Source organism: Etheostoma spectabile, chromosome 8 (assembly GCF_008692095.1).
Source record: "Etheostoma spectabile isolate EspeVRDwgs_2016 chromosome 8, UIUC_Espe_1.0, whole genome shotgun sequence".
Classification (NCBI taxonomy): domain Eukaryota; kingdom Metazoa; phylum Chordata; class Actinopteri; order Perciformes; family Percidae; genus Etheostoma; species Etheostoma spectabile.
Genome location: NC_045740.1, coordinates 7,508,209 through 7,531,958, shown reverse-complemented (window position 1 = coordinate 7,531,958; position 23,750 = coordinate 7,508,209). Strand labels below are relative to the sequence as shown.

At 39.3% G+C, this 23,750-nt stretch overlaps 3 protein-coding genes and 1 long non-coding RNA gene across 9 annotated transcripts; 1 reads left to right on the top strand and 3 right to left on the bottom strand.

The window, feature by feature from the left end:
• Positions 1-43: 43 nt before the first annotated feature.
• Positions 44-7,136, bottom strand: LOC116694512 (uncharacterized). Its single transcript, XR_004333198.1, has 3 exons — positions 6,701-7,136; positions 383-538; positions 44-277 (listed from the first exon to the last, which is right to left on the bottom strand). It is a non-coding gene; the product is annotated as an uncharacterized LOC116694512 (long non-coding RNA).
• Positions 7,137-7,182: 46 nt separating this feature from the next.
• Positions 7,183-15,135, top strand: man2c1 (mannosidase, alpha, class 2C, member 1). Its single transcript, XM_032524224.1, has 26 exons — positions 7,183-7,393; positions 7,684-7,809; positions 7,898-8,021; positions 8,102-8,172; positions 8,261-8,438; positions 8,526-8,715; positions 9,086-9,192; positions 9,283-9,393; positions 9,513-9,605; positions 10,463-10,579; positions 10,661-10,756; positions 10,845-10,990; positions 11,245-11,368; positions 11,861-11,982; positions 12,070-12,155; positions 12,239-12,385; positions 12,473-12,552; positions 12,673-12,767; positions 12,868-12,972; positions 13,080-13,236; positions 13,375-13,518; positions 13,843-13,952; positions 14,066-14,145; positions 14,224-14,366; positions 14,443-14,546; positions 14,661-15,135. The coding sequence occupies exons 1-26, from the start codon at positions 7,293-7,295 to the stop codon at positions 14,770-14,772; spliced, it is 3,069 nt and encodes a 1,022-aa protein (XP_032380115.1). The 5' UTR covers positions 7,183-7,292; the 3' UTR covers positions 14,773-15,135.
• On the bottom strand, positions 14,943-23,439 carry neil1 (nei-like DNA glycosylase 1). 6 transcript variants are annotated; one of them, XM_032524230.1, is made up of 10 exons: positions 23,430-23,439; positions 17,539-18,001; positions 17,337-17,456; positions 16,172-16,280; positions 15,977-16,070; positions 15,767-15,888; positions 15,653-15,680; positions 15,473-15,543; positions 15,180-15,387; positions 14,943-15,070 (listed from the first exon to the last, which is right to left on the bottom strand). In XM_032524230.1, the coding sequence occupies exons 2-10, from the start codon at positions 17,991-17,993 to the stop codon at positions 15,024-15,026; spliced, it is 1,254 nt and encodes a 417-aa protein (XP_032380121.1). In that variant the 5' UTR covers positions 17,994-18,001; positions 23,430-23,439; the 3' UTR covers positions 14,943-15,023. The 6 variants fall into 6 exon arrangements, with proteins under 6 accessions (XP_032380121.1, XP_032380122.1, XP_032380119.1 ...); XM_032524231.1 differs by lacking the exon at positions 23,430-23,439 and adding an exon at positions 19,997-20,379 and having other exon boundaries at positions 16,172-16,250; positions 17,539-18,017; XM_032524228.1 differs by lacking the exon at positions 23,430-23,439 and adding an exon at positions 19,995-20,378 and having other exon boundaries at positions 17,539-18,003.
• Positions 20,620-23,458, bottom strand: commd4 (COMM domain containing 4). The gene is made up of 8 exons (XM_032524234.1): positions 23,354-23,458; positions 22,972-23,043; positions 22,810-22,875; positions 22,681-22,720; positions 22,027-22,146; positions 21,175-21,255; positions 20,888-21,064; positions 20,620-20,775 (listed from the first exon to the last, which is right to left on the bottom strand). The coding sequence occupies exons 1-8, from the start codon at positions 23,354-23,356 to the stop codon at positions 20,735-20,737; spliced, it is 600 nt and encodes a 199-aa protein (XP_032380125.1). The 5' UTR covers positions 23,357-23,458; the 3' UTR covers positions 20,620-20,734.
• Positions 23,459-23,750: the final 292 nt, after the last annotated feature.

The following is a 23,750-nucleotide window of genomic DNA, read 5'->3' as shown; positions in this document are numbered from 1 at the left end:
ATTGGCAAATCTATTCCCTGCTGCATGTCCACCTTTCGCTGAAGTCTGAATTGTGCCAAACTGCCTGACATAGAATTACTGTCTCAATTAAACATTATCATAGCATAGTCTTTATTTATGTTAAGTCATATATGTAGTTCAAGACAATACAATTGTGGGATGCAGACATTAAAGAGAGGGTTGTAGTTGCTTTAAACAACACAGTTAACATTATGTCCTGGAGGAAAATGAGAAAAACACACTCCGTTGTTTCTTGAAGCTGTTCATGTCTAGGACCCTGGTGGAGATTAGAAGAAAATACTATTTGAGAAGTAAAGCAAGCATGTGTGAATCAAAATGTTGGGAAAACAATACGGCATAATCTAGATTTAGCATGTCGTACCTCCACTTGACATATACAGCTGTTCAGCATGTAATAAGTAACTGACATTGTTTACAACTGATGCTATGGAACCCAGGATTTCTCATTTTCCAGCCTCGGCTTCTCCGTTGTCATATCTGTTACTCGCATCACTTTTAACATCCTCGCTGGGAGCAGCTATAACACAAGGAAAGCAAGGAGACATGTTAGCATAATGAAAAGCAGACAATGAATAGGGACATACCAAATTTTTTCTGGCATACTTAATATGGTAATTGGTAGTATGGGTATTGGAACGCAAGGCTCAAAAGAAAAACATTGACAGAAAATTTAAAGAACATGAAAACTAAAGAATGAATGCATTTGATCAGTTAACAAAAAGCATTTTAGAACAGTCAGGTTTAAAGCTAAAACTAAAAGCGGCTTCACCGTGTTTAGTTCTGTCAGTAACCAACATATTTCTCTCTAATTATCTGAGAGGTCAAGCCGGTGCGTACTGCTATAATAAATCTGAGAGATACTTTGTCCGGCCACATTTAGTGATTTACAAACAAGCAGCAGTGCTTTAAAGTCAATTGTGTGGCTTACCAGAAGAGTAAGTAATTTTGGAATAATGTGGTCAGTTGTTTTGGTTTTTGGAAGAACTCTAGCAGCTGCAATTTGTACATGATGAAGCTGTTAAATGGTCTTTTTTTCTGAAGGCCTGTAAGACCATTGCAGTGGTCAACCCTGCTGGAATTAAAAGCATGAATGAGTTTTTCTCAATCAAGTTTTTTTCAATCATAAGGCCTCTAAGTTTGTGTTGTTTTCGCAATCAATTAAGACACCATGTTTTTTAACAGTGTCCTTTGCTTTAGGTTCTTTTGTCTCAAGATGAGTGGCAATCTTAACTCTACCCTCCTTTTCTCCTAATAGGTTTCTTTCAGTTTTGTCATTTTTCAGCCAAGACATTTTTGAGACATTCAGTTGTTTATTTCATCAACCGGTATTGCTGCCTACAGCATTGGGAATGTGTGCCATTTGGAGCAGTCCAATTGCTTGCCACCTGGAAGTATTACTTGCAGCATTCTTGAGAACTCTCTCATCCGGTGTTTTTCCATTGTATGGTACCTACTCGACTCGCCTCGACTCTACTCTACTCTAAATTTTGAGGGCCAGCTATAGCAAAACTGCATGGAATATAAAAAAATCGGAAAGAATACACAGCTTGGTCTAGAAATGTTCTGTTCTAAATTTGGTGATGATTGTTCAAAAATCTGTAGGTGGAGAAGCAAAAAAACAGATTTGGGCGCATATCAAAATGTTGTTAAATCGGTACACAAAGGGGCGTTTCTGAGACTAATAGTTCTAAGGTTTAAGTAAAGAAGTGAAGTTAATTTTCATAGCGCCAAACATCACATACATCACATTCAGCACTCCCCTGTGTCACCAGCATTACACCCCCAAGTGTGAAGTAGATTGAATATAAAGGTTCTCGAGATATGTGAGGGACAGGCAGCCGGATAGACATTACAGACAGATTTATTTGTTGTTTGCTTTATATATAGATGCGCTGACTAAGGGACCAAAGTCATTAGATGAAAGGGCTAAGTAAATTAAGGTATCATCTGCATAGCTATGGTAAAAACTCATATTCATCATCATTAATGGTTTGTCCAAGCGGGTGCATTTATAAGATTGAAAAATAAATGCCCTAAAATCAACCCCTGGGGGACACCACAGGTCAAGGATGTTGGTGTTCAGTGCTAGGACCAGCTGGGATTGGGAGTGTGTGATTGTGTACTAGACAATATGATCAATTCCAGAATGTTTTAGGATTGGCTACATAGCTGAGATGATTTTACAGACATCACGTTGAAGCAGACAAATAGACCCCAAGAACAGAAGTGAGGATAAAACCTCTCTGCAACACCAAGTGCATCATGTCTGAATTTATTTATGTAATCTTTAACACTTTTAACTTTTTTTTAGTTAGGTAGTACTATATCTGAGGTGTCTATTCTTCTGTGAATTTCATTTTCATCTTCTTTTTTCTCTGTTACTTAGCTGACCTTTCTTGGATAAACACTGGTATGTTGCTTTTCTATATTTTGTGCTTCTTTCCTTCTTGTATGTTGTCTTTAATTTCATACACAGCACTGAAGGTTTCTCTCTTTTGTAGGCCAACAAAAAATACATAACATAAGAGTTCTATTTACCTTCTCACTGTCTGAATTTGTCAACTAACTAATAAAAGAAAAGGATATCAGAAATCATGGCTTCAAATTTAAACTAATAGATATTCAAACTAAACCATTAGTGTAATAAATGTATATACTATTGCATAGAGTAATCTATAATACACTAGTGTGGAATATAACACCATAAATATTTCTTATACCACTAAAATGCTTGCTTTTAAAGCTTGTAATTATTTGTGTTTTTTTTTTAAATTTAAAATCCTTTTTTCCGCTATAAAATCATTAAACTACACATACGTACTGTATGTGCACATGTCAAATGAAGTAAATGGAGAAAAAGAGTGTGATACCCGAATTATAACATAATCGTTTCTGCTTCTGTTGCTCCATGCTATGCAGGTTTACTGGTTCCCATACTGGTGGGCTCTACATTGGGACTTGTTCTCATTGTCTCTTTAATGTGCTGTATAATAAGGCAAATAAGGTAAGCAAAAGGCAAAAACAACAAAACAAGACCACAGTTATGCTGGTTGAAACCATGTTCTACACTTGACACTGCATTAAAGAGCTGTTTGCTAAATTAGACAGCTTGTCAACTTCATCATCTTTACTAGCATCATCAAGACTTGAGATAAACACTTTGTGATTTGTTTGTCAGAGGGTTCAACCCTTGTGGACATCCCAATGTTTAAAGACATTTATATGCCTGAATCCAAGTGAACAAATATAGAACTTTCCACGATTTATTTTAGGTGGTGACGCCTCCATATTTATATATATTTACAAATTGGACAATTGCTAAGGATAGTTAACCTTAATTGACATTATCTTGACTACATCAAAGACTTTATACAGACTGTCCTCATTAGTTGAGATTTTTGGTAATGTGTACTCACTTGTGGCGTGTAGTGTGACGTCGCATAAATTATGAACCCATTTTGCATTGTGGTTTGCTAAAAGACTATGATTATACTGTGACTTGCAGAGATTTTGTGCGGTATAAATATGATGAATGCATTTGATACTTTTAAATTGGAGAAAACTTTAGAAGAAAGCGTAATAGTTACAGTAACTCTAGCTGTTCACAGCAGCAAAAACTAAGGTTGAATGACAAAGTTTGCTTTTTGCAGGACTGTTAAACAACTAGACAAACAAGACGATAAACCTGCTAATCTTTTTAGGTTTTAGTATGCAGGGACCTGAATCCACAGGAGGAACCGTCAGTGTTATAATAACTATTAATAACTTCTACATTCAGGAGGCAATAAATGTGAAGAGGATGAAAATATAAATGTCAATATATGTCATTGCTCTATCTCTATTTCTCTATGTTGAAAAAAACAAAATATTATAGTGTTTTAAAGAGATTGTACTAATTAAAAATGTAACCAAGGCCTTTCTTTTTTATCACCATCATCATCAGACAGAATTCATAATTGTTGGGATTTTAATGGTGAAATGGCCAAATACCTTACAAATGATGATTTGTAATGATACATCTATAGACAACATGAAGAAATTGTGCATTTCAACAACTCCTGCTTTCACAAATACATCTGGGGAAAAGAAAAATGACTTTGAGATAAAATATGTAAATTATAGAAGCTCCAGAGGTAAAATGTGCTTTGAAGCTGTCTCCTCATCAGTGGTTATCACTTCTCCTCTTTCATGTCTTTATGCTAATGATGCAACATTCACTTTTTGGAGTCTCATCACTGATGGGTCAGTGGCAGGCTTTCTCCATTAAACAGTGTCAAAAGTTCCATCAAATGATCTGTCTCTTTCTTCCAGCTTCCAAATTATTTACTGCATAGGTTTCTTCACACCAACAAAAGCATAAGCAGCAATTCTCTGTTTATACATGGCTTACCTCTTGCTCACAAACATCAGGGAACTAACTAACAAACATCTTGACAGCAAAAGAAAACTGATAAAAGAAATTTACAGCTTAAATGAGAATATTTCACATAAGAATTCAAATTGCATGTATTTCAAGATACAATCAAATTCTGAATGCATTTTGGTTCTTTTATTTCTTAGAGCTAGTGCTGAACAGGATAAACGCAAAGGTGCTGAATACAACTTTGGAGAGAGAGACGAGTATGGCTCAACAGTATAGCCCATCGTTGTGGACCTTGCTGCAACAGGACCATGAGACCATTGTCCCTTTGCATCACTAATTCTGTATTCATGTCCCATAGGTCAGTTGTAGAAGCATGAACGCTTTAAATAGATCACATGATAATGTTTGCATGCAGCTCTGGGGTTTTGGAAGCACTGCTTTTTCCTCAAGCTGCAGTCTTGTCTTCCTTTGCTGTGAGAACATGGTAGGTAGGCCTCCTTTGCTGTTTTATGCTGAATGACAACTTCCTTAGAGCAAGAGAAACCACTGTCCTTTCTAATCCCCCTATTCTTTATCTGACATGATAGGGTGAGTTCCTTAGGGAGAGCTCCATGCACGCGCTTCCAGGCAAACACAGTAAGGCCAGAGTTGAACTAGTGAGACTCTCAGGTCAAGTCTGACCGTGGCACCCGTTCCCTTGGGCTGTCCCGGCGTGGTGAAAAGCCCAACCACAATCCAAACAATAGGGGGATAGGAGTTGACAGACATCCCTGATGGTAGTGTGGCCTAAGAGGGATGGGCTATACCAAATTTCTTCCACCAACCCTGTACTTAGAGCTGCTCTATGGATTTTATAATAAAAGGGCGCTTGGCCCCGTACAAACACACAGCTCCTTCCCTGAGAATAATGCTATGAAAAAAAGAAAGGCTTTTGTGTTTTCAGGCTGCACGTGGGCTGACCTCTAACCCATGTCCGCCTGTCTGATCACAAGACTCCTGAGAGCCTCTCAGTTAGACTGCAGCCTGTACAGTTAATCACGGGATGGCCAGGGAGTTATTGCATCACGTCATTCTCACAGGGTTCCTTTGGCCCATTTCTTGTGTTTATTATATTAATGCATTTCTTAGGGATCATTGTTGATGCTAGAACTTATGGTCAGTGTACAGTATTTGCATGCGTATGACATAGAAGGTGACTCATTTACTGTAAGACCAGCCCTTAGATACTTTGGACTGATTAAACAAGGTATATGGTAAAAATGAGGAAATGGTAAAGAGAAGCACAGGGTGATTGTTTCTTGATAATAAAGTGTTACGGCAGCTCACACCATCCTAATGACATTTATCAGTCCTTCAGCAGAAGATTATTTTGCCCATTCAATGCTGCTTGTGACCTCATTATGCTGTCAATATCCTGTTGCCATATCTTAAAAACAATGTGCTACTCCATGTGTTACACTGTAGTTGTTAAGTACATTTTATCTGTGCCATAATGTTCTTCAGTTGTTACTTTGTGTATCATAAGTAAATAACTAGTGTCTCAGAATACAAAAATAAAAATAATTATTAAGTGAAAAGTAATTTTTGTTGCATTTTTATAATTCTCAATGGCAAGTCTCAAATCCAGCAGGTTTACTTTAAGCAGCACCATCTGTGAGCTACAGTCATATTTAACCAAGCGGGTCTCCACAAAGCGTACCTTCTATGTAGCCATTTTGATGCTAATAAGCCATCAGCCGCCGTTAGCATTCCATTGACTGCCATTCATTTTGGCGTCACTTTGACAGCAAACAACCTTATAGCTGAAGCATTTAAAGACTCTATTTGTTGATGGTTTATTTCTAAAGAAACACAACAATGAATATGGTAACAAAGTAAAAATAGGATTGTGTCATAACTACGCAACTGTCGCATAGTCTCTGAGACACCACAATACTGCACTAAGTGCAACCTACACAATTGGTTTATTTACGTATTAATCATACTTTTTAAGCAGCAGCACATTTTTGTATTCCCAACTTGTATATATTCAAAAATGTGTTCTTGCATTTTATTCCTATTATTATGTAATGTGTATTATAATATGTATTATATTTGATATTAATCTATCTATATTTATCTATATATATATTCTATATCTATATATCCATAGCTATATATATATATAAATCTATAATATATATATATATATATATATTTATCAGGCAGTTTGGACTTCCATTAGCTGTTTAGATTTAATTACCAATGTTAACTAGCATTTTAGTTAACAATAATTAGCCTGTTCCTACGTTATCTCCTTACATACTGTATACTTACGCTCTCCGTCTTTGCAAGGTTCGGAATGATTGAGATTTCATCTTGGCACAGCTAGAAGACTTACAGCTTTCAGTCAGGTTGCAACGTCACATCTACGTCGTCAAGCTCACTTTGCAGCTGCGTAGTAACGCTTAGCCATCATCGGAAAGTGCTTCTTCTTCACTGGTCTCCGTGGTAGTCTACTGCGTGGCTGTGTCTATTATTTTACTGTCTATGTATTTAACCTATAAGATGTTTTTGACCTTGAATACCTAGCTGTTCACACAACCCAAAAATAAATCGGTCTGTTTTACATGATTTTACCAATCTTATCTGTTAAAATTCAAAAAATATTTCCACTGGTGACAGTTCACGTGCCCTTCCTGACCCCTGAGAGTAAAAAAAGTCACCTTGTTGCCAGCATATTATTGCAGTCTATGGTTTCCAGATGTTGGACATGGTTGCCATCTAGTGGCTGCTTACATTAGGTACAACAACAAAAAGTTTTACTTCCGGGTCTTCTGGCAGATTTCTGTATTCCGTGCGTTTTGAGCGGATTTGAGTGCTCGCTGTTGTCTGCAAGTCTGCAGGTGTTTTTCATGTTGTTTTCGTGATGTATCACCAGCCTGTGCTGAAGAACAGGCGCACTCTGCTCGAGAGAGCAGAGAAATTCATCTCTGAAATTTATTTTACAGACTGCAACCTGAGAGGACGGTACGCAGTTCTTTCATGATAAAGCTGGACTGACTTTGACTACAATGAACTCAAGTCTACAGCGGACCAAACATGTTTTTGTAATTTCTACAGAGGATTGTTTAATATAACATAGTCTATAAAAAGTTTCTACTACAGGCGATTAGAAAAATGTTCATCACTGTAATATTTAAGGAGTAGTTTAGTTGTCTACTATACCAAATAGTACTGAGCTCATCATACTACTCAGCACATTGTGATTTTGGGTTAAGTAAATAAGTTTGTCTTTATGACTTATTTTTCTCCCTCAGACTCTATGGAGACTCTTGCCCTTTGGAGTCCCTGGTCTCCTTCTTGTCCTCTAAACGGATCACTTTCACAGAAGCCTCCAAGCAGGCCTTTGCACCTTATAAAGTGGCTGATACCTTTGGACCCACGTAAGTAATATTGAGAAAAATCATTATCACCATCAGTCATATCTTTTAATTCCCTCTAAAAATAACCCACTCTGTGTGCTTGTTGAAGGTGGTGGACTTGCTGGTTTAAAGTGACCCTGAAAATCCCCGACACCTGGAGAGGGAAAGAGGTTCATCTTCTGTGGGAAAGCGATGGAGAAGCGATGGTTTGGAGAGATGAACAGCCAGTGCAGGTAACGTAGCAGGAGTTTTATTTAAGTCAGGTTACATTAAAGTGCCAAAATGGAAAACTAGCTTTCCTTTGGATTTGTAGGGCCTGACTAAAGAGGGTGAAAAGACGAGTTACATCCTGTCTGACTGTCTGAAAGATGAGGAGCCACACAGGTTAGTTAACCAAACAGTACGTTGCTTATTGCTGCTTCTGTAACCAACCTTGCTTACTGAAATATTCATATTTTCTCTTGTTCTTTAGTGTCACCCTCTATGTAGAGGTGGCCTGTAATGGGCTTTTTGGAGCTGGTCAAGGGTCCATGATTGCAGCCCCAGATTCAAACCGGAGGTTTTCTGTACAGAAGGCTGAGCTGGTGGTATTTAACCGCGATGTGAGGGAGCTGCTGACTGATTTTGAGATGCTGATTGACATCGTAAAGGTGAAGTTACACAAGTCAGAACATGTTTGTCCATTACTTTACTTTAATTGAAGTTTAATGACAGTAAACTTTTCTCTTCCGTCACAGGAACTTGGAGAGGGAGATCAACGAGGCTACCAGGCACTCTTCACTGTCAATGAGATGGTGAACCTCTGCGAGCCCTCTGATCGCAGCTCTTTCTCCAAAGCTCACAGTCTAGCTCACACTTTTTTTAGCCAGCGGAACGGAGACAGCCAGCACACTGCTCATGCGATGGGTCACTGTCACATAGACTCAGGTCTCAGTTAATGTCTAAAATGTATCCCTCTGAGTATGGAAAACTGAGTAGAAAAGCTGGTTTTGACTGTCTGGTCGGATTTGTAGTTTTGTTCATTAATTAGTGATCAGATATTTACTGATTTAAATCATCATTTTAACAATGTTTGACTATTTTATGTAGGCATGATGTAGGCCCAATTCTTCTCTGGCTTCTTTCATTTAGCTTCTTTTGTTAAAAGCAACAAGGGGTTCTGTAGTGGCAAAACAATATTAAAAAACATACTAAAAATGATATTCTGCCCTCTTTATGAAGTAGAAACTAATAACAAATGACATCTTCCAATATTTTTGTGAAATGAGTTAACATTTCTGAATTTCTGTATCTGCAGCTTGGCTGTGGCCATACGAAGAGACCATTCGCAAATGTGGCCGAAGTTGGGTGACAGTGATCCGTTTAATGGAGAAGAACCCAGAGTTTGTTTTTACTTGCTCACAGGTGATTCCCGACTAACAGTTTTGTATAAGCCTAAAGGGTTCTACAAATATGATCGGCCTCAATTTTTAACTTGTTTTGCTTCTTGTCCAGGCCCAGCAGTTCCAGTGGGTAAAGAGCTGGTACCCAGGACTCTTCTCTCAGATTCAGCATTATGTGAAGAAGGGCCAGTTCATTCCAGTTGGAGGAACATGGGTGGAAATGGTAAACCTAATCTTGCAAATCAATCAATCTTGTAAATGTATTATTGAGGCTGCTGCCTCTCAGCACTTTTTTATAAACATAATATCCTAAGTTGAACTAATTACATGTTTGCTTGTCAGGATGGTAATTTGCCTTCAGGTGAGTCCATGATCCGGCAGTTCCTGGAAGGCCAGCAGTTCTTTAAACGCGAGTTTGGAATCCATTGCAAAGAGGTAGGGATTCATTAAAAATAGTGCTGTCAGTTAAACCACCTTAGTAACAACGTTAACGCAAACCCCTTTTAATGGCGTCAATTATTTTAACGTTCTTTTTGACGTAGCAAACTTTGTTTTTTTTTTCACATGCTGTTGCAACAACAAGTAACGTTAGAAAAACTACAACACCACACCGGATCTAGCTAGACCGGAAACAAAACAACAGGCACACCGCACATGCTTGTTTCGGCTTGCGACCCAGCTAAAGGGTAGTACCGTTTTGAGTGGATGGCGAGCGCAAGACAGCAAAATGGATCCCAATAAGATTCTGAATGGAACGTTTACTTTTTAAAAGTTTCCAAATGGTTCCATTGACAAGACCAAAATTATCTGTGTGTTTTGTCGTTGAACTGAGCTATCGCCGCAGCACGTCCAGTCTGTTATACCACTTAATGGCCAAGCACACAGCTGATGTCAATTCTCCGCCCCCTCATCAAAGTACTTTTTTTCACCCCTTTATTGATGGACAGTGTTATATTGTGTGAGCGATTATTTGCTCCAAGTGAGAATGTTACGTGTGAAATTGAACACTAGTATAAAAAACATTTGCCCAAAGCAAGGCAATCCACTTTTCCACATTGATAAGAGCATTAAAATGAGAAAAAATAATGGGACAAAAAGAAGTCAAGGGACATTTAGAATAGATAAAAATGTGCGATTAATTGCGAGTTAACTATGACATTAATGCGATTAATCGTGATTAAATATTTTTATCGTTTGACAGCACTAATTAAAAATGTTAACATAAACTGAATTGACCTCCGTACGGTATGTAATGCCTGCTACATATGCATAATATAAGGATCTCTTTCTAGTTCTGGCTTCCAGATACGTTTGGCTACTCTGCCCAACTTCCTCAAATAATGCAGGGTTCTGGCATTTCCAATTTCTTGACACAGAAGCTCAGTTGGAACTTGGTCAACTCCTTTCCTGTAAGTAGGTACTGGGCACAGATTTAAAAACAACAGGAAACTAAACTTTTGGATTGTTAAGTTTTGATTTTCTTTCTTAAGCACAACACATTTTTCTGGGAAGGCCTGGATGGCTCCAAGGTTTTAACCCACTTCCCACCAGGAAATTCGTATGAAATGAAAGGCAAGGTTGAAGACGTGAGTAATGGTACACATAGCATGTTGAGTCTGTCAATTTTTCATCAATCCTCACAAAGCTTAAATGCAGGTTTTTCTCTGCCCACAGCTGGTGAAAACAATGAAGAACAACAAGGATAAAGGCAGAGCTAACCACAGTGCGGTGTTGTTTGGTTTTGGAGATGGTGGCGGTGGACCCACACAACTGATGCTAGACAGACTGAACCGGGTCCAGGACACAGATGGCCTTCCCAAGTCAGTTCCTGTCCCTCACTTAAACTCAGCAATCATCAGTTTCAAAAACCAAGCCCTTCAACACTTTCCAATAGTAAATTAGTCATGAGTTATATATTTACTTTTCCTGTACTAGGATATTTGTTATAGGGTGGGCCTGCACGTAGGCAGTAGACTCCTCCAAGCTTGATGTCATTATGATGTGGTTTTAGTCAGAATGAATAACAAAAAGTAGCACTGGTCCCTCCCATGTCCATTTATTGTGTGTTACTCAGGGTCCAGATGTCCAGTCCTGACCAGCTTTTCTCTCAGCTTCAGGCTGACTCAGATCTGCTCTGTACTTGGACTGGAGAGCTCTTCCTTGAGCTGCACAACGGCACCTACACCACACAGGCGCAGGTAGAATAAAAATCTGTTTTGAGTCCTCGCTAAAAGAGGAAATTAAACTTTTTCAATAACAAAAAGTAATTTCACTTAAATAAAATCCAAGCACACAACTAGTCCAGAAAAAACAAGAACAGTAGCATTATAAAACTTATATAAACAAATGAGGTGCAGCTTTAACACTCAGGTAGAGTGTAGGGGAAATAGTAAAGATTGTTTACATGCGGGATTTACTTGGATTGTTACATCTTACCAATTGTATTAATAGTTTTGATTGCAAAATATAAATATGAATGACTAAATATATATATATATATAGAAGAAAAGGCAGATACACATGCATATATGCAGGAGGGCGGCATAATTACCTGTAACACAAAATAACAAGACAGACCCACACAACACCACAAAAAAGCACAAATAAGAGGAAAGGTGTAACTCAATAAGACAGTGTTTGTACTGTATTATAAAGTGCAGTTATTATCAGCTTTTCTTTATTGTTTCCAGATTAAACGAGGGAACCGGCAGTGTGAGACCCTGCTTCATGACATCGAGATTGCCAGCAGCTTGGCGCTGTGTCGGGACAGGACTTATCAATATCCTGTGGAAAAACTGCAGGAGCTCTGGAGGTCTGGATACATCTTTAAAAGTTTGATGATAAATAAATAAAGACGTGGTCTCTGTTGTTACAGTATGAAATCGGTTTTTGCTTTCAGGCTGCTTCTTCTGAACCAATTCCATGACGTGATTCCTGGCAGCTGTATAGAGATGGTTGTGGAGGATGCACTTAGGTATTATGAAGGTACGGTAATAGCTGTTGACTAAAACCACAGCCACATCAATGTGTTGTTTTCCAAATAAAAAGAGCATTGCACTGTGTTTTAGTTATCCGCAGTGATGGTTCTGCACTGCTGCAGGGTGCCTGTGGTGCCCTGGGGTCAAAAGGCAACTCCACTGGGGTGTTCAACTCTCTGCCATGGGAGCGCCATGAAGTCATCCAGATTCAAGATGGCGCTGGTAAACCTGATCTTGGTATGTTGGATATTTACAATACTTATGTTGTTGCCTTCTAAACTACAACTGCATGTCTGATGCTCTGTGGTATTTCTTGTACTGCAGCTTTGGTAAGAGTTCCCAGCATCGGTTTTTCCCCTGTCAGACACACACAGCCTGTGGCGCCAGTCTCTGTCGCTCTACAAGTAAGAAATATATATATATATATATATATATATATATATATATGTGTATATAGATAATAGCATTTCATTTATTTAGCTAGGTTGTAATTTAATTTGGCTAAGCAAGATGTGTAATTACAGGCCGACGGCACTGTCCTCATGGACAACGGGATGTTAAAGACTGTCATAAACAAAGATGGCACTTTGGCGTCGCTGTGTTTGATCAATGCCAACAGGTACCGTAGGACCACATGTGGCCATATTTTCTTCTACTGAATATTTACGGAATTCATTTTCTTTACTGACACATCTGTCTCACCACTTGGTTGGTATCAGAGAAGCCATTTCGGACAGCTGTCATGGGAACCAGTTCGTTATTTTTGATGATGTTCCTCTGTACTGGGATGCTTGGGATGTAATGGACTACCATCTGCAGACAAGGTGCCGGTCATTACATCTATCTTTTGCCACCTTGATACAGATGTTAGTATTTGCAGGTATTGTAGATATGAATAACAAGAACCTAACTGTAGGATTGCCTATTATAGGAAGCCGGTTCTGGAGGTGACGGAGCCCCTTCGTGTGGTGTCCTCAGGTGGGCTCCGAGGCAGTGTCAGCTTCACCCTCAGGATCAGTGACAAGAGCACCATTACACAGGAGATTGTCATGGACGCCATGTCTCCTTACATCAAATTCAACACAGAGGTACTTTTTAACTGTATATAATAACGTTAATAATTAATAGTACAATATGCTATCTGGAAGGATTTTGAGAACCACTGATGTAATAGACACTTTCTTTAAATCCCAGGAAATGCCAAATGTTTCATCCTCCAATTTCAGGTGAAGTGGGCAGAATCACACAAGTTTCTTAAGGTGGAATTCCCTGTGCGAGTACACAGCCCCGATGCTACATATGAGATCCAGTTTGGCCATCTGCAGAGACCCACACACAGGAACACTTCATGGGACTGGGCCAGATTTGAGGTACAACACTGTACAAATAGATGAATATTTAGCTTAACATACACTGATCTTAATGGCTATTTTGACATTGACGCCTAGTGTCCTGTTTTGGCCCTGCACGCCTAAACTGTAGGGCAACCGTTAGTCCTCTACCATAAGTAGCCATAGTAACTGAGCTATGTTTTTTTGCTTTATGGAACCAAATCCACTTATGAGTCAAACTAATCAAATTAAGCTTGGCTTATTTAATAAACTTGTTTTATGGGTGTCAGTGATGCTGTCATACAAAAATGCTGTTGAAAGGCTTTGTGTCTTTGCTCATTTTCATCATGGCTTCTTTCTCAGGTTTGGGGTCACAAATGGGCCGATTTGTCGGAGCACAACTTTGGGGTTGCACTGCTGAATGATTGCAAATACGGCTATTCAGTCCACAAGAACACTATGACACTGTCCCTGTGAGGTTTTCCACAGTTCACATACAATTCTATAAACAGTTATAGCTATAAACAATTCAGCTTCACCGGATATAAACAATACTTGCATCTAACATCAGATGTCTTTGTCTTAGACTGAGAGCACCTAAGGCACCAGATGTCAACGCTGACATGGGGACTCATCATTTCACCTATGCAATCATGCCACACACCGGTAGGATTGAATCGTTCTCATCAAACCTTAAAATTCTGACTGTGGAACCTGTAATATGTTCTCTGTTTTGAATTATAGGATCCTTCCAAGGTGCCTCCGTCATCCAGTGTGCATACAACCTCAACTTCCCTTTGAGGTCATTCCAGTGCACTCCCGACACTGAGCCCTGGAGCGCCTTCTCCATCAGCACTGCAGCGGTCATCCTTGAGACCATTAAACAGGTATCCCATCAAATGCTAAGCTTGAACTAGCGTGACTTATCCACCCAGCCTTCTAATGGATGTTTACCCTTAACAGGCTGAGGAAAGGAAGAGGGCATTTGTAATCCGACTCTACGAGGCCCATGGGAGCAGCGTGACTGCAACTCTCTGCACCACCCTTCCGGTCAAGGACGCATGGCAGTGAGTGTTTCAATTTTTTTTTTTTTTTTAAATAGTGTTCCCTGCTGTCTGGCATCTTTTGTTGTATTGTCTAATCTAAACTAAACTCTTTTTTCCCCCCCCCCTCCATTTCAGTTGTGATCTCCTGGAAAGACATGACACCACCCGCCCAGCACACATTACATCAGAGGGAATCACTTTGAACTTTAGCCCCTTTCAAATTGTGTCACTTCTCCTGATCTTGTAATAGATGTTCCAAAACCTCAGGCTCGTCCCAACACTTAGGCCCTTAGGGTAGAAACTTTATCTAATGTATCATCTGGTGCTGCAGTTTATTAGAAGACTTCAAAGTACACTTTGCTACTAAATTAGCTCATTTTTTTTTAACTACTCCAAAATAATGTGCATTACTGTGCATCAATTTTGTAGAAAAACGTTTTATTAAAACATATTCAATAGTATAAAAACAGTCCCAAACAGTCTGCCTCCCTTTTCTTTTTATTTACTGTTCTGTCTGGTCACTCTCCCGCTCCGCCTCTGTGGACCTGCAACAAGGACAATTATACTATTAAAATTCAGTTTGATTTTCCTTCCAATTCTCCCCCAGTAGTAAAAAAATAAGTTTTTAACTTTTTGAGAATATGATGAGGACACCTGCAGTTGGCTCTGCGCTGCTGCTCTTCCGCCTACGTGCAGTTGATCTCTTTTCATGTTGAGGTGCAGTTACTTCTCGGGACTTTTCAGCCTTTCTTTTGGTTCCTGCTTCCTTCAGACGTGCTTTCTTTTCTTTCTTTGGGGTTTTAGTCACAGTTTCCTGTTTGACCATCTTCTTTGATGTACTTTCTGAGCGTTTCCTGGCCACCTAATAAAATCCAACTTGTGTTTAGAGTTGCATCTGTAGAGTTCATTACTTATCAACAAAAAACTGTGTGTGACTGATTTGTGACCTTTTTCTTGTCTGTGTAATCATGGTCATCTTCTTTCTTTGCTCTCTTTTTTGCCTTGGGTGATTTTGAACCTTTTGAGTAAAAAAAAAAAAAAAAAAAAAAAAAAAAAAAAAGGGACAGCTCAGTTTATGCTTAGACTATTCTCAGATACAAGTTCTCAGTTTCATGTATTCAAAGTACCTTTAGGAGCCATGGGGCCGGGATCCCCCTGAAATTGGAACAGTAGGCATAAGAATCAATGATATATAATATTCTGTGCCAGAGATTAAAATATAGGATTTCCTGTTAACTCACTTTAAACCACATAGTTCTGCCATTGTGGTCCCCGATAGATTTCATTCCATCCACATAGTAACACTGCAGCCATGCCTTAAAGTCAGAGTAGTCTGTTTTCTGGGGGTCGTAGCCCTTTCCACCTAAGACACAAAACATGTCATAGGAAAATCTAATTGTATAGTGAAGTCTTTCACTCATAAAGCTCACAGAAAACAAATGATAACCAACCTAAGTTCACCACCTCTAGAGGAACTGTGTGACACAGTCTGAGCAGGTCACCCGTCTCCCCTTTCACCCGTTTTTGATTAGCACTGTCTGTGGTCTTATGCACAGAAAAAAGAAAGACGTTGTTAGAAAATGTAAAAAACAGTAATTGTTGAGCGTCTGATGATCTGAAAAATGTGACTCTCTGGGTTCTTTCACCTTTGTGTCTGTGGTCTCATTTTTCACAGGCTTCTCGTTTTCACATAAATCTTTTGACTCAAGGCCTTCCAGTACGGTCCTGGCGGCCACAAAGGGTGGGATGTTCAACCTAAAAAAGATAAAACTACTTAGGACCCATTCTTTTGCAAAAACAGAAAGGCTCCTTTGTTTTTAAAGAATGTCTGAATCACTCTCCCTCCCGCTGGACGCAAAAAAACAAAAAGTGAAAGAAAGCGATTCCTTTCATCGCTGGAGGGAAACAGACCATGAGACTTTTGTCCCAGAACCTCACGGGAAAAAACTTTTACAAAGAAAACCGAAGTTTATAGTCTGACCTTGATTCGTATTAAACAAGCACTAAAGCGAAGATTCTTCCAGTGGCCTTCTTCCCAATCGATTTGTTTATTTTAAAACGGTATAGGCCTTTTGTTGGTCAAGGTCTGTCAGTACCAGGCTTCTGCCCCATGCACATTCCTGCTCTTTTTGTTCTTTATAGCCACTAGTTGCATCTAGCAAGTTACCACAGGTGCAATGTAGCCATATGAGAACATTTACAGACATTTTGGTTGTCTGTAAATAAGTAAATGCTATAATAATTAGGGATGCACTGATCCAAATTTTTCTCTCCAAACACTGATTCTGATACCTCAACTCAGGTTTTCTGTCAATAACACTGATGTAGCAGTTAGAGGAAACACTGAATTTTATAATGACTGATGAAAAGCTGAAACGATTAGTTGTTTGGCTGAATAACAATCTGCAACCTTTTTGATAATTGATAAATACTTTGAGAATTGAGAATCTTTTTTTCTAAACAAAAACAAATATTCCCTGGTTCCAGCTTTTCAAGTGTTATTTGCCATTTTTCTTTGTCATATTTGATTGTAAACCGAATATTTTGGGAGCTGTTCATCAGACAAAACATGTCATTTGACGAAGACATTTTCAGCCATGGGGAATTTCCTCTCTGACTTTTTATAGACAAACAATTTATTCAAAGGAAATCCTTCATATTCCAGAATTTAAACAGTTTTTAGTCACAGGACTACAGTATATTTTAAGTGGATTTTCATAAAAATTTGATCCACTTAAATTCAGTATCAGTGCATCCCTACACAACTCCCCTAACCCACAGTATGTCATCTGAACGGTTCATGTTTATCACCTGAATAGGATTTCAGCCCTCAGGTAGTTCCCGATACCGTTGAAGTACTTCTGGTTGAGCAGAACTTCACAGATGGGCTTGTCAAAGGCACGGTCAGACAGGTGCGACACAACCTTCTCCCTGCAAAGTTATTAACTGGTCAGTGTGACGGTGGTTATTTGGTTTAGCAGGCAACTCAAGTGACACTTTTAGCATTACAAACCTGAAGCTTTCATACTCAAACATTATGCAGGGCCCTCTGTCAGGCTGCCACGTCCCATTGGGCTGCCAGCTGCCAAACCTACGTGCATCCACAAAGCTCAGCACTCTGCAGGGCGTCTCTTTGGAATAAAAACGCAGATGGGCATGTTTGGGCAACTCATCCTCTGTGGTGAAACGGAAATAGCCCGACATCCCAAAGCGAATGACTATGTCCATGGGTTGGTCGGCTTGTCCTGACTTCACTCGCTCTTTTGGATCATCACTCTTCATGGGCGTCAGTGTGAGCTTCACTTCCTTCCCTCTAGACGTGGCAGTGATGCAATAGGCCTCACAGGTGAAGGGCACATCAGGATTCTTGCTGACTTGAGATTTTCTGACTGGTCCAGTAAACACCACTCCTGCGCACATTTTGTTGACATAAAGACTGGCCAGGTGGAGCTCTGGTCCCTCGGGCATTTTGTTGGAACAAAAGATGATGTTCTACAGAGAACAAAAGTGGCTAAGCAAAGATTACATCACAAAACAAACATCAACAGTTTGTTTCCATCAAGAGGAATGGAGAGGAAACAACTATGTGCTGTGTTTTCCAGGTGTAGTGTAGGAAAATATGATCCGTCGTGAGCGCAGTCTTTATTTTGAATATTAACCAATGTTTTATTTGTTTCTGTGCTCGATTCCTGTCCCCAGCTCTGGCGAGTTGCGGATCGCACTACACCTTGAAAACACAGCACAGAGTTGTTTCCTCTCTATTCATCTGGATGGAAACAAAAGGCTCGTTCGAGATGAGCCAGGTCTGCGCAGAATCGATCACCGGCGATCGGCGCCCGTTGCATGCCGGTTAGATTTGTGTCCGACTTGATCCCGACTTGCTCTGACGTCATGCACACGTGGGCAACGGAAATCTCACGAGAGCAAGGCGGCCGCAGTTCTGAGACGCAGGCGGCGCAGTTGCTTTTTACCGACTGCAAGAGCCAGGCGGACCCAGAGCATGATAGATAGATAGATAGATAGATGTTTATTGATCCCAAGAAAAATGGGAAATTCCTGTGTAACAGCAGCAAAAATCAGTCACAAAGCACAAATATAAGTGTAAATGAAATACTAGGAAAATATACATACATACAATATACATGAAATAATAATACGAATAAAGTAAAAGAACAAATATTTGAATATGTACAGGATGGGGAACAAAAATGTGCAACTGCTTAAATAATATGCTAAAATGTAAATTTAATAAACCAAATGACCAGGTTGCATTAGTGCAGTAGTGTGGTGTCCAAAAGTCTCATCTACCACCCAGTGATGACGTGTTAAAAAGTGTTATTGTTTGTGGAATGAATGATTCCTGTAGCTGGGAAACGCCGGCTTCTCAGCTGATTTAACACCTGATTGGTTTACAACATGATGACGTTTTATATAAACTTTTTACTGTTTTTGAATCGGAAGGATTTTAATTGCTATTTGTCTGATTTAAAGACTTATTCTGTACATAACACATGTTGTGAGGCTGATAGTTAAGTTTAGAAGTCAAAGAGATAAATCCGTTCAGATCACGGATCATCTCCAGTCTGTTGTTCATTAAAATCAGCAACAGATCGCATGTAGAGCACTTTGCCAGCTACTCTGTCATAATCAAAACAACTGGAGACTGTGTACAAGCTGATGTGTGGGTCTGATTATATTTTATTAAATCGGAATCGCACCACAGTGTTTTTGTCACTTCCTGTCCAGCCTGAAGGCGGCTGGAATCGGCTGGAAACTGTCCGACTTTACCGCAGCTTTTTGTCACCGCCCCCCGCTGCTGCCGCCTGCGCTCGTCCACTTTACAGGCGAGGCGCAGTTCATCTCGAACGAGCCTAATCTGTTGTTGTTCTTGTGGTTCCATTCTACATGAATTTGCGAGATCTCGTGGTTCCTCGAGACTTTAGCTGTCAGGCATGGCCGCAGCCGTTCCACAACAAATCCGGACCTGGTGGGTGTTGACGGAGGGCGGAGCACGGAGCCGTTACGCAGCCTGTGGAATTTGGGGGTTTAGGACGTGTGCAAGTGTGTAGACCGTTCGGAAACAGCATGCCTTGTAAAAAAAAAAGTGCGATTAAAGAGTTTACTGAATGAATATAATTTGAAATCTAAAAATATCTAAACAAAAAACATTGGTTTATGTTAACCAGAGTGGTGAGATGTGTATTGGGGTAGACTTGTGACTTCACTATTTATAAAATCCCGGCCTCTATGCCACAGACACACAAAGCATGCACATTCTACGTCAAAAGGAATTCTGTCCTCATACCTAATCCTCACATCCTTCCACAGACCACACAACTATTCACATCTCTCCTACACAGAATGCCTGTCCAGATCGTGCATTTTGTTAACTTCCACGGACGCGCTAAAAAGGTAAAAGTGTACGTTTTCGTAAAGGTTGCGTGGGGCATCAAAGTCTTATATCAACTTACACAAAACGGGAAACTGACCCCACCGTTGATAAACTTGTCACTTTAACACTCAAACTGCAGTCAAATTACCTGCGGAGTTTGTCAGGGTTCGTCCACTCTCATCAAAAGGCTTTCACAACATGCTTGTTACCAAACATGTTGTAACGTCACGGTGGGCCATTCTTTAATGCGAAAATGTCGCGAGACCTCGATGCTGCCACGTTCGTTATTTATAATCAGGTATTTCTCGTGCTTCTCATCTAAGTGGATGCTTCTGTCATGTTTTCTTACTAGTCATTGTAAACAGTGAACAACTTAAATGAGCTTTTCCAGGATACGTAATGTACATGCACAACTGGAGCAAACAGCCCAGCCCCAATGCATGTTGGGATATGTAGGCGTGGTGGGAACTAGCAAGGATACAAATTTATACGTGTTTCACATTTTATTGTAATTTAGTATGAGCTTTAGAAAGTAAAACACAAATTGTGAACATAACTCAAATACAATTGTTAATCAATATACAATATTTTACAAAAAAATGTCCATTCAGTATTCTTGTTCAGTGTGGACATATTTCTACAAATTATTACTAATGTAGTAGAAAAATACTACTAAATATCAGTTAATACAAATAAGGACTAAGTCATTCACATGACCTCTGAGATGACTAAATAGAAAAATTGTACTGTACAAGATGTAAGTATGGCTCTTTTGGTAGCCTTTTTAGCATCATTTCTTTTTGACTCATCATCATCCTCATTGTAGTCCATTCATCCTAGTTTGGGCTTGTTTGAGCTCTGTAGAAACACAGACAAAATAATCATCACAACATAATCACGGCAACTAAAGTTGCTTGGAATGGAACAACTTTGAGAAAAGAACTGCAATGTGACAGGATCTAGAACTAACCTGCAAGCAAGACTCTGAACTTGTCAGCGGAAACAGAAACAACAGTCGTCTCTGTGGAACCCGACTCTGCTCCTTGTGTCTGCAGTTTAAGCTGAATTATTGGTGAATTCACTTCCCTCAGCTCACTGGAGCTCAGAGTATAGTCAATGCGCCATGACACAGCCTCCAGTCGGCCCACTGCAATTCATTACAGAACCTCTCAGTCAGCAACCTCACAGACGGAAACTCTGATGATCAGTTATTTTGTCTTCCTCTTTGAAAATGACAAGATAGGCAGAAATACTTACATCTCAGGCTTGTCTCTCTTAATTTGCCTTGCAGCGCCGAGTGCTTGTCTTCATATGATTTGCAGAGCCCTGTTGTGTGTTCTAAAGCAATGGATGTGTTTGTGTGTAATTATTAGTAAAGTCAGGATTTATTGAGTGCATACTTACATAAAACATGTTTAACACACTATTAGAAGAAATACTGTAACAGCAAATGAATACAGAACAGATCAATAAAAGAAAATAAGTAATAGCCAGAAATTACTTGAAAAATAGTCAACCTTTATCAAATAAAGTTAGTTTAAAAAACAAAATCTTAGACTACAATGGTTTTATACTCTCATTGCATAAGTCACAGTGCATTATCCCACCCACTCCACTAAGCATTGTTTTCTACTATACATTGTGAATGGACAGTGTCACCTTCAAGTGCCTTTTGATTGTTTTGTTTTTTTCTTCATAATTTAGTTACACAATAGACAACTATGCAATGCAGTGATCTCCAATAATAACACAATAGACTGTGATTTTGGACCTGTATGTTTCTAGGAGAAGGGCAATTTTGTACTATGGATTTTTTCCATAATTGGACTCTTATTCTGAGCACAGTTTTATATTTAAATGTGCAAATCTTACTAATATTTAAGTATAAGTCTGTATTCAAGGAGTCCTGGGTATGTGTCCCTGGTCTTTAAGAACTAGTAAAAGAAATTTGTCAGATGTTTCTCCACCTTAGCTCTGCTTAAACAACCAGCCTGTCCTTACTATTGGCAGGAATTGAAACATGGAAATATGTCTGTGCATGTGTGACTACAGAGTACACACCATCATTATCATTTTTATACCAAACATGGGGAAGCCCAGTGGACAAACCTTTCGGCAGACCGAGCTGCTGCAGCTCACTGGACAGAGATTCGCTGTCAACATCATGCTTTGCGGCACTGGAGAAAATGAAGCTGAGCACTGCCACACTAGCTTTGATGTCTCCGCTCTCTGCAAGATGGATTGATGTCATAAATGTTTGTCATAACATTAAATGCAATGCAAGTAGGACTGTGTATAGGCTTGTGTACAAGTGAGATTTAAGTGCAGTACCAGTAGTAGCAAAATATAATTAAGTAGCCTACATTCCTCAAGTACTCGACTTGTGATACTGTATGCACTAATGGTACTTTACTTTAGTTTTCAATGCTGCGTTATTCTACCGTGTTATTCTACCGTGTAACTCTACCTTACAGAAAGCAAATACTCTGCATTTCTTTCTACTCCACTACATTTATTTGACAGCTTCAGTTACTAGTTAGATTAAGATTTTACTCACACAACATACGATGAGCTTAAAACATGATGCACTTTTATGGCTTTAACTAGGCAAGTAGTGTTTAAGGTCAGTTTACAGATATTCTACTAATACTGCAATTTTAATTAAGACACGTTTATTGCAGGCCCTTTATTATAATATATTTCTAAACTGTGGTGTTGCTGTTTTAACTTTTGTAAAATATCTGCAGTATGTGGAAGACTTACCAAACTTTGCATCTGCAGTTAGTTTTGTAACCTTGTCGTACTAAGATAAAAGAGAAGAAAGCTCTGATTAGTGTGAGGGAATTGTAAATATACCGTGAGAGAGTATGTGGAAAGTGGTAGAACTCTTACATCAATGCCATCCCCGAGCAAATCCTTCAGCACTTGAGCACACAGTAGTTTCATTTTGATACTTGACTGTTACATTAGTGAGGCAGAAAAACACAAGTATTAGTATATAAACACCTATAAACTGACACTGAAAACACGTGATTGACCTACATATTTACTCACAAGCTTTGCTAATGTGCTGATTTCAGCAAGTACCCAGTCTGGGCAGTCCAAATCTCCACAGAAACGGAATCGCTACAACAGACGAGACATCACATACTGTTTACTGCACTGTTACAAAAGTCAGTCCTTAAACAAACTGTAACGCTAGCATTTACATTAGCTAACATTATCCATCGTTAAGCCATGGATGTTTTCCAAACGCTACCAACTAGCTTAGCCTGCTAGCTATCTAAAAGCCGGACTAAAAACCGATAGTTTTAAGGTAAATAGTCAACTAAGACATGTATAAATCATGCAACTAACATGTCCTTTAAACAAACTGGCTTGGAACAGTTAAATAAGTAAACTAGTGTGAAATAATACGATTATTAAACGTGTTTACCATGACTGTCAGTCAGCTGACCAGCTGCACACGGAAGAACTACACAGGAAGTATTTTCTGTTTCCTCACATCTGATTGGACCTGGGAAAAGTGGAACGCTCTTTTTTTAGTTAATGGTCCTGATGTTGGATAGCATCGTTGACTCTTATTTATATCATGTTTCTGGCCCTAGTTTACAGCTCAAAACATACTTTGCGTGTGATATCATTTTGATACCTCATAACAATGGGATAGTTGCTTATATACATGATTATGAATCATTCTATGTTTCAGAAGTCCACGACAGAAAATGATCCCCAATAAAACTGTAAAACATGACAAGGTAACCAACAGTGGAAGGTTGAATAATTGCAATATCTAGGACTCTGTGCTTATATGTATTGGGGGGGGGGGGGGT